At 41.7% G+C, this 17234-nt stretch overlaps 1 protein-coding gene across 1 annotated transcript in view; it reads right to left on the bottom strand.

The window, feature by feature from the left end:
- Nucleotides 1-17234, bottom strand: part of glceb (glucuronic acid epimerase b) — a 108463-nt gene that overhangs the window by 3240 nt on the left and 87989 nt on the right. Inside the window, exon 4 of the mRNA XM_080730697.1 lies at nt 12025-12273. Coding sequence (XP_080586823.1) covers nt 12025-12273 — 249 coding nt within the window. The remainder of the gene's footprint in view (nt 1-12024; nt 12274-17234) is intronic.

The following is a 17234-nucleotide window of genomic DNA, read 5'->3' as shown; positions in this document are numbered from 1 at the left end:
ATCTAAGTCCAGGTTAATGCTGAATGCCATGAACGTTCCTTATCTTTGCTTATGTTCACGTCAAGATTTAAAGTGAAGTCAGTCTGGCTACAGAACCCCATAGTGCTTTGCTTGTTTGACAGTTTCTTATCGCTAAGGATTTCCTCCACATGATCAACCTCACTCAATTCTCCAGCAAACATGAGGTAAATTCCTCCACTGTCAAAAATTGTTCTCTGAGAAACTGTGAATGTGGTATATTATTGCCTGTGAAGTGCCTACCTAGTACCTACAGTAGCTGTCTCATCAAGCACTGTCTTGTGGCTTTGGCCAAGCTGCAGAGCTTTCCTTTCTCTGTTTGTGAATTGTGCGGGGGAGAGAGAGAGAGAGAGAGAGAGAGAGAGAGAGAGAGAGAGAGAGAGAGAGAGAGACGCTGGTCTCCCATGAGATGGCAGTTCAGATGTGTCACTGCACAGTGGGCTTAATTAGATGAATGTCAGACCAGGAGAAGTGAGGCAGAAGGGGAGGGGGGGGGGGGGAGACAGAGAGAGGGAGAGAGGGGCTGTAGCAAGAAGGAATCGGAATGAGTGCAAAAGGAGATGCACACACCTGCATTTCTTCCCTCACAGACTAGGCAGGCACACAAAATATACCTACTGTATATACCTACTGGGGTGGGCGATATGGAAAAATACAATATCACGATATTCTCCCAAGCTGTATCACGATACATGATTTTATCAATATTCTTTTTCACATTGTTTTTTATGGTTATTTTTCAAGTTACTTGACAAAAACTAGACTCTCTGGGTTCCTTTTGGGAGGTCTAAATTGAACTTTACAAGTATGTAACTCTGACAGTATACAAATGAAACCAAATGGACCCGTAAGGGAGTGGTGGAGACCTTGACATTTTAAAGTTTGAGAACTACTGATTTAGACCAAAATGCAGGTTTCAATTGAATTCTGCAATGAATCTCTGTATTAACAACTCAACAGGATTTTTTACAAGGCTCCTTCATTGTATCACGATATATACGATACCTCTTAAAAGGCATATCGTGGAGACATTGTATCGTCTCAACGATAATTATCACCATATCGCCCACCCCTAATACCTACTCAAGCTGTATTCAATCCCCAAAAACGACACACACACACACACACACACACACACACACACACACACACACACACACACACACACACACACACACACACACACACACACACACACACACACACACACACACACACACACACACACACACACACACACACACACGTTGAGTTGAAAGTACGAGGAGGTACATATTAGGCCTTACAGCCAGCCACGTTCCACGGCTTTCTAATCAAGGCGTCACCACCTTCAATGGGATAAAAAGAGGAGCGAGAGATAGAGCAAAGGAAGGCGCCCTCATTTAACTTTCATCTAAAGAGAGCGAGGGAGTGAAAATGAGTCAGTAGGCTAAGATGAGTGTAAAGAGAGCGCAGAGAGAAAAGAAGAGCTCACGTTACAAAGACAGACGAGCTGAGAGAGCAAAAGCAGAAAGAGCCAGGGAGACAAGAACCAAGACAGTCGGGGGCCAGAGAGGAGGAGGAAGAGGAAGGAGGGAGAGAGAGAGCCAGTCAGGCAGGGGCCTATGGTTGGCAACGGCTCTTTAACCCATTTAGGCCTAGACTTATTGACTGCTTTAACCGGTGAAAAATAGCAGATATACAAGCTCGCAGCGCGGCACCGAGTGCCGCGCTGCGAGCTTGTAGATCTGCTATTTTTTTTAAAAAGTCGTGAAAACGTGTGCAAATCTTTGAATATTATGTATTTTCAAAGCAAACGATTGTAACTCAAATTTTGCTTCTGGGTGGGTCCCTGGAACTAAATATTTTGAGATGGGAGTCCGTGGCCAAATACATATCATTTTGGGGGTCCTTCACATGAAAAGGTTTGAGAACCACTGACATAGTAGTCTCTCAAGAACAGACTAACTCCAGTTAAGTGAAAAGGACCTTTTCTTTGACGATGGCTGGCCAGATTGCTGACATAGAAACATACGTTTTTTTCAAAAAAACCTTAGAAGGATTCAAAAGACACTTATCGAATCGGGTCAAAAATTCGAATGTTCACGATTTTTCAAAAATAGCAGATCTACAAGCTCGCAGCGCGGCACTCGGTGCCGCGCTGCGAGCTTGTATATCTGCAATTTTTCAATAGCTAAAGCATAAAATAACGACACACAATAATGTGTACCCGTTCTGAATCGCTTAATGCACTCATAAATCCATTACTTAAGGCAATCCAGAGAGTAAGTGGATTTGTACTGTGGCCCCGTGATTACTCTGCCATCAATAAAGGATGGGCAGGGAATACAGACGAGATCCCATCTCCTTTCCTCTCTGGCTCTCTGGCTGCTTAGCGATGAGGGACGAGACAGAGATGACATGCAGCTTATACTGCAGACGGATGTGTGTGTGTGCTTGTTTTTATTACTTTGTGGGGACCGCATGTCCCCACAAAGATAGTAGAATTGGAGAAATAGACATTGTGGGGACAAAAAGTTGGTCCCCACAAGGTTTAGGGTTAGGGTTAACAAGGTAGGCGCGCAAGCCGGTGTGTGTGTGTGTGTGTGTGTGGGCGCATGATGAATGTGTGAAGGAGCATGTGTGTGTACACAAGCATGCAAAACCTTTGGAACGCATGTACATGTGGAGTGCATGTCAAACGACCCTTCAGCATAATATTGCAGGAGTCAATACACTTGTGAGGACAGAATGATATGCGCACACACACGGCACACTCGCGCGCACGCACGCACACACACACACACACACACACACACACACACACACACACACACACACACACACACACACACACACACACACACACACACACACACACACACACACACACACACACACACACACACACACACACACACACACACACACATTAACATTTGTATTTTCCCAGGGCTGTTTTGGGGAGAGCTGTCAGTTATGAAGTTGGCAGGAGGTGAGGAAGCGGTGAGGGGAAATTGCGTTTGTACGACATTATGGTTGAACTTTTCACACATTTGTGGCACCCAGGGGCGTCACAAGGGGTGGAAAAGTGGGACTGAGTTACTGGGGCCTTAATTATTTTATACTTTAGCTATTGAAAAATAGCAGATCTTTTATTTTTGAAAGTTGAGAAAATGTGTGCAAATCTTTGAATATATGTATTTTTTTAATTTGTAACTCAAAATTTTGTTTCTGGGGGGTCCCTGGAGCTAAACATTTTTTAGATGGGGGTCCGTGGCCAAATACATATCATTTTGAGCACCACTGACATAGAAACATGGGTTTTTCAAAAAACGGATTTGAAAGAATTTTCAGGATTTTTCAAAAATCGCAGATCTACAAGCTGAGCTTGTATATCTGCTATTAAAGCACAAAATAAATGTGTGGGGGCCCACAGTGAATCCTTGTATCCAGGGCACAGAATTAGGCACCCCCACCTAAAGGGGCAGAAGAGAAAGCGGTTTGGCGGTGCGCTCCATAGAGGCCCCAGCCTTGACATTTGTGATTCTGAGCTAATGATTTTTGGCATTTTTTGTCTGACTCCAGGCATAATATTAATACCAGGCATAGTATCAAATCAATGTGTGTGATTCATGTTCTGGAGAAAATGCAAAATGTCATAAAATCTAAATTGGCGAAAATGGGCCTGGCCAATTTGATGAGTTGCGTTATGATTCAAGATATTTTTGAGCGGTGCCAACTACTCCTACGTCTGGCTTTGTGTGTAGGTCCCTATGTCCGTATGAGTATGAGACTAGCATCACACAAGACTAACGTCATAGAATAGATTTTTTTTGTACATTTGATTTATGTGATTTATGTTTTTACAATGTGTCACACACACACGCACACGCACACGCACACACACACACACACACACACACACACACACACCCTGCCTAAGACAACAAGAGTGCAGCTTGTGATAGCAATTATTCCACTACATCTCCTCATAGGGGTGGGCGATATGGAAAAATACAATATCAATATATTTTCCCAAGCTGTATCACGATACACAATTTTATCACGATTATTTTTCACGTTGGTTTTTATGGTTATTTTTCAAGTTGACAAAAACTAGACTCTCTGGGTTCCTTTTGGGAGGACTAAATTGAACTTTACAAGTATGTAACTCTGACAGTATACAAATGAAACCAAATGGATTTGGTTTCATTTGTATACTGTCAGAGTTAAGTGGAGACCTTGACATTTTAAAGTTTGAGAACCACTGATTTAGACCAAAATGCAGGTTTAAATTGAATTCTGCAATGAATCTCTGTATTAACGATTGAACAGGATTTTTTACAAGGCTCCCTCAATTGTATCACGATATATACGATACCTCTGAAAAGGCATATCGTGGAGACATTGTATCGTCTCAAAGATAATTAGCACCATATCGCCCCACCCCTATCTCCTCACATAGATAACGGGGGAACAACCAAGCTGCATCACTGTCAGTGTTGGGCAGTAACTAGTTACTAGTTGCGACCGTTAGGGATGCGCCGATCGATTGGTGGGCGGTGGCTGATTTAAATTACCCGATTTATTCAATTAATGACGCCATCGGTGATCGGCCGTCACTGATCCGGAAAGCCGATCTTTTATAATATAGCTTTTTTGATGCACTTTTACTTTTCTGGACTTTTACTCGTAACAGATTATATCTACAGAGTATTTTTTCCACCACTGGGCAGGCCTAATATTATTAATCCATTTTGGCTATGTGCAATAATGCAACTGCAGACATCCTTTTGTTAGGTATATTAGTTTAAATATTTTTGAATTCCTGTTACTGTAGTTTGTAATAATTCAACTGTATGGCACGCTAATGTTTTGTATTTGACATTGTATTTTATTACTACATAATAGTTAATAATTCTGCACAATAACATTTTTTAACTAACATTATAACTGATCTCAATACGTACTTGATCAATAATCATCTATAACAGAGGTAAAATATTTTCCTTAAAAAATAAATCGGTGATCGGAATCGGCCTCCAAAAACGTGATTGGAGCATTTACTATGAAAACCTGTAGCTTCATCTCCATATTTGAGAAAATATGGCCACCTTTTGTCCAACTTAAACAACCAACAAGGTCTGTGCATTCTTTTGGTCAAAGTTGATCCCATGCCAAAGCGCCAGCGCTCGCCCATCAGTCTGCTGTCACCCCACGATGTGTGCATGCTCCCATGTGCGCGACCTCGCCCTTAGGGCGTCTTACTGGTAATATTTTACTGTAATCTTATTACTTTACCCAGTAATGAGTAGTGTAAGTGATTACTCTGCCAAAGCAGTAATATTATACCATATTACTTTTCCACAAAGTTGAAAGCTATTTTCACTAGTTTTGTGCGACAGTCTTGTACGATGCAGCAGGGCTTTACTTCACAAAAAAACCCACACATTTTAAACTCAGAGATACACGGTCTCTGCCGACAGAGACACTAGAACATTAACCCATTTAGGCCTATGATTATTGACTGCTTTAACTATTGAAAAATAGCAGATATACAAGCTCACAGCGCGGCACCGAGTGCCGCGCTGCGAGCTTGTAGATCTGCTATTTTTGAAAAATCGTGAAAATTTGAATTTTGACCCGAAGTGTCTTTTGAATCCTTCTAAGATTTTTGGAAAAAACCTATGTTTCTATGCCAGCAATCTGGCCAGCCATCGTCAAAGAAAAGGTCCTTTTCACTTGACTGGAGCTCAGTTAGTCTGTTCTTGAGAGACTACTATGTCACTGGTGCTCAAACCTTTTCATGTGAAGGACCCCCAAAATGATATGAATTTGGCCACAGACCCCCATCTCAAAATATCTAGTCCCAGGGACCCCCTCAGAAGCAAAATTTGAGTTCGCTTAAAAAATACATACATTCAAAGATTTGCACACATTTTCACGACTTTTTCAAAAATAGCAGATCTACAAGCTCGCAGCGCGGCACTCAGTGCCGCGCTGTGAGCTTGTATATCTGCTATTTTTTAATAGTTAAAGCAGTCAATAATCCTAGGCCTAAATGGGTTAAACACAAAATACTGAGACTCTCAGCGGAGGAAGGACTCAACAAAACACAAAAAGCATCATAAAACAAAGATGAGATTTGCCCCGTCGAGAGAATAAAGAATCCTAAAAGGATGAAAATGATCACCATGTCTAAGAGAGGGAGTGATGGTGGAAGGGTAGACAACAAAAGGAAAGGCGGTATATGAGAGCTAAAAGCAGAAGAGGTGAAAAGAGGAATGGAGACAATGAACCAAGGGCTGAGGAATGATGGCCAGGACATGCTTTAGAAGAGAGAGTGTGAGCGTGTGTGTGTGTGTGTGTGTGTGTGTGTGTGTGTGTGTGTGTGTGTGTGTGTGTGTGTGTGTGTGTGTGTGTGTGTGTGTGTGTGGGAAGACAAATGCTTACAGCGGAGAAACAACGGGAAAGCTGTGATGATGAGAAGATGAGAGTGGTGATGGTATCAGTTAGGAATCTAACTCGGATTCTAACTCGGAATATACAAATAGCGTAGATATTTTATTCTCAATATTGTTAATTCTTAACTTAGAGTAATGTTTGCAGATGTGTATGTATGTATGTATGTATGTATGTATGTATGTATGTATGTATGTATGTATGTAGGCTATCATTTTTATTTAGGGACGACTTATTTTGCTTTTGAAGAATTATATGACAGATCATGAGTTTATAGACATTTATACCATTTATGGTATATGCGATACAGAAATCATGGAGACTATCATTTTTATTGAGGGACGACTTCTTTTGCTTTTTGAAGAATTATATGAAAAATCACGAGTTAAAGTAAGATGGGGTAGGATTAAATACGTTTTATACTTCTTCCTACTCCTTTTTGAACATGGAAAATCTGTTTTTTTGTTACCAGTGAGGCTTGTTTTGACTTGCTTTGTAACTTTACTTTTAAATTAATGATATTTTCGATTATGTTTTTAACATTGTCAAACTTTTTTTAACATGTTCAAAATAAAGACTTTCATTCACTCATTCAAAAAATCATTCATCATTCTCAATGATCTTGACCCTATAAAACATGTAATGTTCCTGATACATTTATAAAGGTTATAAATGTAAGAGAGAGGATGCAAGGTTGTCTACTTATCAAGAGCAGTTCATAGGGGTTCAGTGTCTTGCTCAAGGATACATCGACAAGACGCTAAGAGCCCAGACTGAACTGGGAACCTTCTGGGCTGCTCTACCTTGTGAGTCACTGCTGCTACTATAAATGAGTGTAGAGTCAAAGGCCAGGTTAGGTAGAGAGAGTCCTCAATAAAATATGAGGTCTGGATACAATACAGGTGAGGTGGAAGAAACTAGGTCTCTTAGACAAAGATGAAACTAAAAGCAATGGCATTGATAGAGAAACGTGATCCTTCTACCATCTCCAGTTTACAAATATTTTTGGTTTTAGTTTAAAGCTTCTCCATTGATTCAAAATGGATCATTTCAAAATTGTATGGCTAAACATCTCTCAAATTCCCTTTTTTTGCCTGTAAATGAACGCAAACAAAGCTGTCAATTTCCATGCTTTTTTCATTAGGACTACCGGATCTGCGGATCCGGATCTTCAAATAGAAACAGCAGGAAGTTGAAAAAAAAGAAGAAAGAAAGAAAAAGTACCTGGTCTTGTGATGTCAGAAATCAGCTTTGTTTGTGTCAGTTTACGTGCTAAAAGAGTGACATTGAGAGCTGTTTCACTGTACAATGTTAGTTCAGTCCATTCAAATACGTGTGAATATTATATTTGATCTTCGCCTTCAGGCTCTGCTTATACATTTCTCCCTGCTCGGCTAATTAGCAGACAACCATTTGAGAGCAGGGAGATATTCATCTTTATTACACGACAGCTTGGTTGAATGCTTGATTCTGATTGGTCAATCGCTGAATTCAGCTGTGTGTTATTTCTGGATAATGACCGCTCTGCTCAATAACAGACCGACGTCTAATCAAAGGCTCAGAGCACCTGCTGCACTGTGTGAATGTTATGCTGTAGCTGTATCCAACATGACAGCCATGCAATGGCACACAATGCAATTTTCTCATTTACAACTAAACGTTCTCAAGAATGCTTTTGAAAAGATCGGTAGCGAGAAATAGACGATGCAGTAACCAAAAATGGATTCTATTTGATCAACACTTTTCGAGGCGACTGTGTTGCGCTCGGCTGACGGCCAGCGCAACACTTATGGAATACCTTCACAACTGTAAGCAAGGAAATGCTTTGTTTTTGAGCGGTGGTCACAACGCTCCTATACGTGGCCGTGTGTGTGGGTCTGTCTGTCTGTCTGTTTGTCTGTTTGTCTGTCTGTCTGTCTGTCTGTATGTCTGTCTGTCTCCGGGTATGTAGCCTGGCCCTGCAGTAACCTTTTCTGACCACACATGTTAAGGGAGGGGCGCTGTTGTTCAGGATAGGCCAGGCATAGGCCAGGCACACTCACACACAAACACACACAGGGGCCACACACACACACACACACACACACACACACACACACACACACACACACACACACACACACACACACACACACACACACACACACACACACACACACACACACACACACACACACACACACACACACACACACACACACACACACACACAACCGCTCAGTTCACACGAGTGTGATTTTTTTTGTTACTTTTGGGTCAATTTATTAATTCATTTCTTAAGTAGCTGTGTAATAAGCAGGATAATATCCGTTCTGTCGGTTGTTGTTGACAATAACTCCCTCATTAACCCATTTAGAACGGGTACACTATATTGTGTATCATTATTTTATGCTTTAACTATTGAAAAATAGCAGATATACAAGCTCAGCGCGGCACTCGGAGCTTGTAGATCTGCTATTTTTGAAAAATCGTGAACATAACAATTTTGACCCCGATTCTATAAGTGTCTTCTGAATCCTTCTAAGGTTTTTTGAAAAACCTATGTTTCTATGTCAGCAATCTGGCAAGCCATCGTCAAAGAAAAGGTCCTTTTCACTTAACTGGAGCTCAGTTAGTTTGTTCTTGAGAGACTACTATGTCAGACGGAAGGACCCCCAAACTGATATTTATTTGGCCACGGACCCCCCATCTCAAAATATCTAGTTCCAGGGACCACCCAGAAGCAAAAATTTTAGTTACAAACGTTCGCTTTAAAAATGTTCACAACTTTTTCAAAAATAGCAGATCTACAAGCTCGCAGCGCGGCACTCGGTGCCGCGCTGTGAGCTTGTATATCTGCTATTTTTCACTGGTTAAAGCATTCAATAATTCTAGGCCTAAATGGGTTTTAAACACCTTGCATAACAAACCCCCCCAGGGGGAAAGCAGAGCCTGGGGTGGTGGTGGGAGCAAACAAAGCACTTAAGGCCTGTCCATAGTATCTCCCAAATGTTCTCTGAGTTGGACTCTCATTCGGTCTAATATATGCTTTTCAGAAGTCGCGAGCGATGTCATTTTGAAGTCGAACCGGACATTTTGACCGAAAGGGGCGGTTTCGGTCAAAGTATGGCAGGGCGTTGTGCGAGGCGTTGTGTGCTTGTAGATCGGCTGTTTTCACTAGTTTTGTGCGACAGTCTTGTATGATGAAGCTTTACCAAAAGATGCTTTACCAAAAGATGCTTTACCAAAAGACGTACACATTTGAAACTTGGGAGATACGAGGTTTCTGCCCGACAGTGACGATATTTTAGTGATTATGTTGCGAGGAAAACGTTGAGATAATGACTAAAAATAACTTTGTACTTCAAGTTTAAAATGATACTAAATAGTTTTTCAAGTGTCCAAATGAATTCCAAATATTGTCAAATGATCTCGCGGCACCCCTGGACTGCCGTCGCGGCACGCCAGGGTGCCCCGTCACCCACTTTGAAAACCCCTGAAGTATGGACAGGCCTTTACAATGTCAGTGGCAGAATTGACAACACAACAGGAGGAAGTACAATGAATCGGGTGAGATCAAGTAGGCCGCCAAATTGATCAGCTGCTTAACACGTCACATACAGTACATCTCCCACACAGAGTTGGACATACGTGTTAACCTCTCGAGTGAACTAACCTTGCAGGCTACGCATCATTTCATGCAGAGCATATTTTGAAAGATCAATTTCTAATCGTATCAATGGAGCAACCTTGCCTACCTTACAAATTACATTTTGGACAAAATAGACAATAACTAGGTGTGCAGTTTGAGGTCAGTCTTAGCCCAAATATGGAGATGGGAACAGAGTAGGAGGTTCTTTTATTTGTTTACTTTATAATGTGCAGGTATAGCTCAACTAAAACATGTTTATGTTTAAATAAGTAGTAACCTCTCACTGTATTTGTTTGTCCTCTTATATTGACAATGCACAGAAATAGATATTTGAATGGTTCAAAATGTGTTTTTTACAGATTGAGGGATTAATAAAACATCATTTTTGGCCAATTGTGAACGCAATACTATATGTGGTGGGCCAATCAGTGTTTGTCTTTATCACTAAAATGCCATCCTCAGACTGGCATTTTTTTCAGCAAGCTTACACATTAGGCTGCCTCAAGCTAAAACCAACATTACATGAGAGCTTTTACGCTCTGGGCCGTCTGGTTCTGAAGAAGAAGGCTTTCTTACCAGTGTTGTTTTTGACAGCAAATTTTGATTTCGTTTTAGTCATAGTCTTTTGAATAAAATGTAATTTAGTTTTAGTCATAATTTTGTCACCTGAAAAGTTTTAGTTTTAGTTGAATTTTAGTCGACTAAATATCATAAGATTTTAGTTGACTAAATCTACAGTTGATTTAGTCAACTAAAAATGTATTTTGGCAGCCCTTGTTGGCATCGTAATGGCTGATTTTACACTTGGTTGTGTGCTGAAAATAGCCGATCTACAAGCTCACAACGCGTCGCAGCGCGACGCGTTGTGACCTTGTAGATCTGCTATTTTCAGCACGCAACACCAGAGAGCAACCAAACATAAAACCAGTAAGGCTCCCTAATCGGGAGATAAGCGACCGTAGGTCACTTATCTCCACAAATAGGGCAAAAATGTGTTTTGCCAAAATCTTCCTGATCCATGTTGATGACATGAGTGTAGACATACTGTGTAGTGATTTTCGTGATTTTAGGGCAAAATCTGTAGGAGCAGTGTCCAAAAATGTGTTTTTAAAAATCGGCCTGGAGGTGGCGCTATATGGGAGAGATTCATGTTGATGGGATGAGTGTAGACATACTGTGTACCGATTTGCGTGATTTTAGGGCAAAAATTGTAGGAGCGGTGTCCAAAAATGTGTTTTGCAAGAATCGGCCTCATGGTGGCGCTAGAAGAGGGCCATGTGAGAAATGAGGGGTGGGGTCTCCGCGCCGGCAAGGCGGACGAATAGGTACCGGCCCCGGCTGTCCCGGTCGCTCCTATCCGGAGTTACGGCATTTTATGTGAGCTGCAGTGTAGGGGGTCCTCCACTGGGGGCGCCACCACTTTTGCATCCGTTCTGGAGCACCAGGAGTCGGTGGTCCCCGGGAATTCCCCGTGAGCAGCCCCGTTGGGGTGGTCATTTGGCACATTTGGTCATTTTTTACATCTGGGGGTCCCTGGAGCTCCGGGGGTCCTTGGAGGTTGTAGTTTGGCAGGCAAGGAACGTGTGTGCAAAATTTGGCATGGATCGGGGCAACGGTTGCGGAGATATGAGCAGGGCAAGAGTGTGACGTGTGAGGTGTGACAGACAGACGGAGGGAGTTACACTTTGTGGTGGTTTTGATAGTAAAGTGCGACCTACGGTCGCAATGACTCTCTTCTCCACTAGTCCCCCCCTAACGTTTTAGTCTAGTTTTTATTTTGTTGACGAAATTGTCAATATATTTTGTCTTAGTTTTAGTCTTCACAGCTTAGTTTTTATTTAGTTTTTATTTCATTTTCGTCAGTGAAAAAAACACTGTCGACAAACATTTTTTGTCATAGTTTTAGTCGACAAAATAACACTGTTTCTTACCTGGGGCGCTGAACTGTCGCACAGAAGTGGCCCGGGCTTTGTCGTGGACGCGGCTGAGGCTGCAGCCTTTGGGGACATTCCAGACCGGCGTGCTGGCATGGCTGTTGTCCCTTTCCTCGGCCGTGTCGTAGACCTCGACGTGGGGCGGCCGTTCCGTCAGGTTCTTGCTGTAATGGCTCAGTCCGTACTGGGCGATTTGAATGGCGTAGAAGTAACCCTGAGGTCCCCACTGGGTGGACAGGGGCACCCCTACAGTGGATGAGGTGACGGGAGTGAAAGAAAGAGAGAGGGGAAATTGATAGGGGGTGACAGACGGGGAAAGAGAGAGTGGCAAAAGATGTTAGTTTAGCTCAGGGGTTTTCAAAGTGGGTGACAGGGCACCCTGGGGTGCCGCGACGGCAGTCCAGGGGTGCCGCGAGATCATTTGGGATTTATTTGGACACTTGAAAAAATATTTAGTATCATTTTAAACTTGAAGTACACAGTTATTTTCAGTCAGTTCTAACCAAAATGGCTATTATCACAACATTTTCCTCGCAACAAAATCACTAAAATATCGTCACTGTCGGGCAGAAACCTTGTATTTCCAAGTTTCAAATGTGTACGTGTTTTGGTAAAGCAAAGCCCTGCTTCATCATACAAGACTGTCGCACAAAACTAGTGAAAACAGCCGATCTACAAGCACACAACGCCTCGCGATGCGAGGCGTTGTGTGCTTGTAGATCTGCTGTTTTCACTAGTTTAGTACATTTTATAGATGATAAATACAAAACGAACGGTTCTGGACATACAAGGTTTCCACCCGACAACCACAATATGCTATAAATATAAGGTGCTGGGAGTGAAAATTATAATTTAGGGGTGCCTCGGATTAAAAAAATATATTCATGGGGTGCCCTGAGACAAAAAAGTTTGGGAACCCCTGGCTTAGCTGACAGTATATAAAAATGCCTGAATACTGAAGGCTGTGTGCAGGCCTTTGTTATGGTCCCATTATGGAGGCCTTTTTGGAGAGATGAAATTCAAAATCAAGGTATTATTTTAGGGTCACTTGCACATACAATACAGCCGGAATCAACACCACAGGACTGTAAAATTAAGCTTTCTTCAACAGCATGGAAAAGGGATTTAGACAAACAGAGACCACAATAAGTGCAAGGTGAAGTTATTCTCTCAGAAACATTTCATCCCACTACAAAGACAATGAAATTACTTCACCGATTTCTATGCTCAGGTCTACAAAAACACAACGGAATGCATTATTGTACTTAAATAATATTTAGCCATATCAGTGTGCAACAAAGGTTTTCACTATGGACCACCACCTTCATTTTAGAACTGGTGAGGAGAAAAAGGAGGAAGAGGAGAATCACTTGCTTTGTGTAGTGGGGGTCTGACCCCCACCAACCCCAGTAATAATGGTGATATAAGAGCAGCAACAACACTAGTATCGTCGTTGTCGGGTGGAAATCTCGTATCTCCAAATTTGTACGTTCTTTTGCAAATCATACAAGGCCGTCGCACAAAAGTAGTGAAAGCAGCAGATCTACAAGCACAAAACGCCTCGCGGTGCGAGGTCGGCTGTTTTCACTAGTTTAAATAATTTTTAAAATGATAAATGCAAAACGAATGGTTTTGGACATAAAAGATTTTTACCCGACAACGACGATATCTAAACTGTCGCTGGAGTAGCGGGAACGCCGCCGTCGCCCCCTGCAATGTTGTGGCCCTCAGCTTGGTACCCTAGACATAATTCGGCCCTTGGGGAAAACTAATTGGGGAACCCTGTTGTATATGAACACAACACAGCATGTCTCCCCCATAGAGGGGTCCTTGTCATTTTGATTACAAATTTAAAATTTGACATGGACATGCAAATGAGGGGACAATAATATTACCAGAAACACATGGAGAGCTACAGTATAGGATTAAATTACCTTAATAGGTACAGTATGTTAACTCTGTGAGTGTACAAATGGAACCAAATGGCATTCAGTAATTGGGTCTTATGATGAAAATGACCACAGACACGTGTCCGTGCTCGGACACATTAGCACATAAATGGTAAATGGTGCATTTATATAGCGCCTTTATTCAAGGTGTTTTACAGGGATTGTGCATTAAATTCACCCATTCACACACGCAGTTATACACCGATGGCGGAGGAAACCATGCAAGGCACCAACCTGCTCACAGGGAGTAATTAGGGGTTCAGAGACTTGCTCAAGGACTCTATGACACCAACTCTGGGGTAGCCCGGGATCGAACTGGGAACCCTCCGTGTTCAAAGGCGGTTTCTCTACCCCTGAGCCACTGTCGCCCCATAACATAATGTTACTAAAAGTGATTACTGATTACTTGAAAGCATTGAGTAGACAAGCCAACCATCTAGGTACAAACATACAATAGAGCTTACAAAGTGAAACAGCATTAACCCATTTAGGCCTAGAATTATTGAATACTTTAACCAGTGAAAAATAGCAGATATACAAGCGCGAGCTTGTAGATCTGCTATTTTTGAAAAAGTCGTGAAACTATTTGCAAATCTTTGAATATATGTATTTTTTAAGCGAACATTTGTAACTCAAATTTTGCTTCTGGGTGGTCCCTGGAACTAGATATTTTGAGATGGGGGTCCGTGGCCAAATACATACCATTTTGGGGGTCCTTCACATGAAAAAGTATGAGAACCACTGACATAGTAGTCTCTCAAGAACAGACTAACTGAGCTCCAGTTAAGTGAAAAGGATCTTTTCTTTGACGATGGCTGGCCAGATTGCTGACATAGAAAAATAGGTTTTTAAAAAAAATCTTAGAAGGATTCAAAGGATTCATCGGGTCAAAATTCTATTTTTCACGATTTTTCTAAAATAGCAGATCTACAAGCTCGCAAGCGCGTCACCGAGTGCTGCACTGCGAGCTTGTATATCTGCTATTTTTCAATAGTTAAATCATAAAATAATGATACACAAAATGTGTACCCGTTCTAAATGGGTTAATACAAAAATCAATCATCTGTCTTTCTGGAAATGTTACCCCTCTGTCTCGTGGTTTTCTTACAAAGCTGCTTTCTGCCTTATATTTCGGGTTTATTTTGAAGCTATATCAAGTTATACATTATGGATTCTGTGGCCAAAGCATCAAATGTGAAGCATACTGTACATTGGTTTTTAATATTATTATATAAATCCAATATGACAAAGATCACCTTGTGGATGAGACATGGCGAGGGCGAGCACTAACATCACGGGACTCGGGTTTATGGCCTATTTTTATTCACTGTTCAGTGTGCCAAATTTGTGGATTATATTTTAACCCATTTAGGCCTAGAATTATTGAATGCTTTAACCAGTGAAAAATAGCAGATATACAAGCTCACAGCGCGGCACCGAGTGCCGCGCTGCGAGCTTGTAGATCTGCTATTTTTGAAAGATGTGTGCAAATCTTTGAATATATGTATTTTCAAAGCGAACGTTTGTAACTCAAATTTTGCTTCTGGGTGGTCCCTGGAACTAGATATTTTGAAATGGGGGTCCGTGGCCAAATAAATATCATTTTGGGGGTCCTTCGCATGAAAAAGTTTGAGAACCACTGACATAGTAGTCTCTCAAGAACAGACTAACTGAGCTCCAGTTAAGTGAAAAGGATCTTTTCTTTGACGATGGCTGGCCAGATTGCTGACATAGAAACATAGGTTTTTTCCAAAAATCTTAGAAGGATTCAAAAGACACTTATAGAATCGGGTCAAAATTCTAATTTTCACGATTTTTCAAAAATAGCAGATCTACAAGCTCGCAGCGCGGCACTCGGTGCCGCGCTGTGAGCTTGTAGATCTGCTATTTTTTTATATTTAAAGCATAAAATATTGCGTCATAATGTGTTCAGGCCTAAATGGGTTAAAAAATGGCCCGGGGATGGAGGTGGGGGAATTGCAATTTGTAACCTTGGAGACAATGATAAGAGACATTGTGGTGAAACAGGACACAGGGATGGAGAATTGGGAACTGGGAGTGGGGAAGTGAAAGACACGAAAGGGAGAACAAAAGTGAGTAAGTTGCAAAGAAGGACGAAGGTAGGCCTATTTTTAGGTAACAATGACAAATGGGAATAACAGAACAAGAGACAATGAATTCAATGAGCACCAGCTTAAAGTAAGTAAGTGGACACAGACAGTATGGTGAAATTCAAGCTAATATGTTTCCAATTGCACTGAAAGAGGACAGCTTCCCTATTTCAGACAGCCAGAAATAGCCTGTGCTGGAGCACCACTTTGATGAACAGATAGTTTAAAAGCACTACTTCCCAATCAGTGGGTCGGGATCCATTTGTGGGTCACGCCATCACGGAAGCAATTTTTACGGGTCACAAACGGTAAAGATCCTATTTTCTTTTACTACTGAGGTATATATTAATAGACAAAGAGTCTATAATAGAAATACTCTGAGGTAAGCCCTTTGCACACAAGACAGTTGCGTTTTTTTTCGTTTGCTGCATGAATAAAACGCATTGGATTTGGTGTGCAATGCTGTGCGGAATCGGCGCTGCGGATCCCAAAAGGAGTCATAAAAGGAGTGATGAGTTTTTTACCGCATGTGACAAGACGCACGAATCGAACTGGGTTCGATCGAGAAAAAAACGCACGGCCGCGGCCACTCGTCACACGGCTAATTTGGATCCGGTGTGCATGAGAATCGTTGTTTTCTTTAAAAAAAATTAAATTGTCCGTTTTATCCGTGCGGATAAACGCGCCTGTGTGCAAAGGGCTTTACTGTGGGTTGAATTAAACTATAGCTTAACCTTGTTGCTTGGAGAGAAGATATTAACACTTATGTTGCAATGATTTTTTCTCTTCAATGTCTCGCGTTGCCATGGTTACCATAGACTTCCATGTAATTGTGCAAGTGTGTAAAAAGTGCACGCCCATGCCTAGATGATGCACCACGTGTGTAGATGCTGTTCACAGCTTTCAAACAAAAAAATCCGCTTGGAAATCCGTTCAGGCATTCATGATTTATCAGCCATTATGTTTTCTTCAGATGTAAACAAACATGGCTGCCATGTTTGAAAGAATGGGTTGGTATGGGGGTTAAACATGCAATTTCGCGATCGCGATCATGCCTAATACATTTCTGGAGGTCCAAATTTTTTTTTTGAAAAAAAACAAAAACTTTTTTTTTTCAAAAACGGCCCAAACTCGGGAAACTCGGGGT

This window comes from Nannobrachium achirus (genome assembly GCF_963921795.1).
Source record: "Nannobrachium achirus genome assembly, chromosome: 7".
Lineage (NCBI taxonomy): Eukaryota > Metazoa > Chordata > Actinopteri > Myctophiformes > Myctophidae > Nannobrachium > Nannobrachium achirus.
Note: the sequence above shows the minus strand (reverse complement) of the source record. Positions and strands in the feature narration are given on the sequence as shown.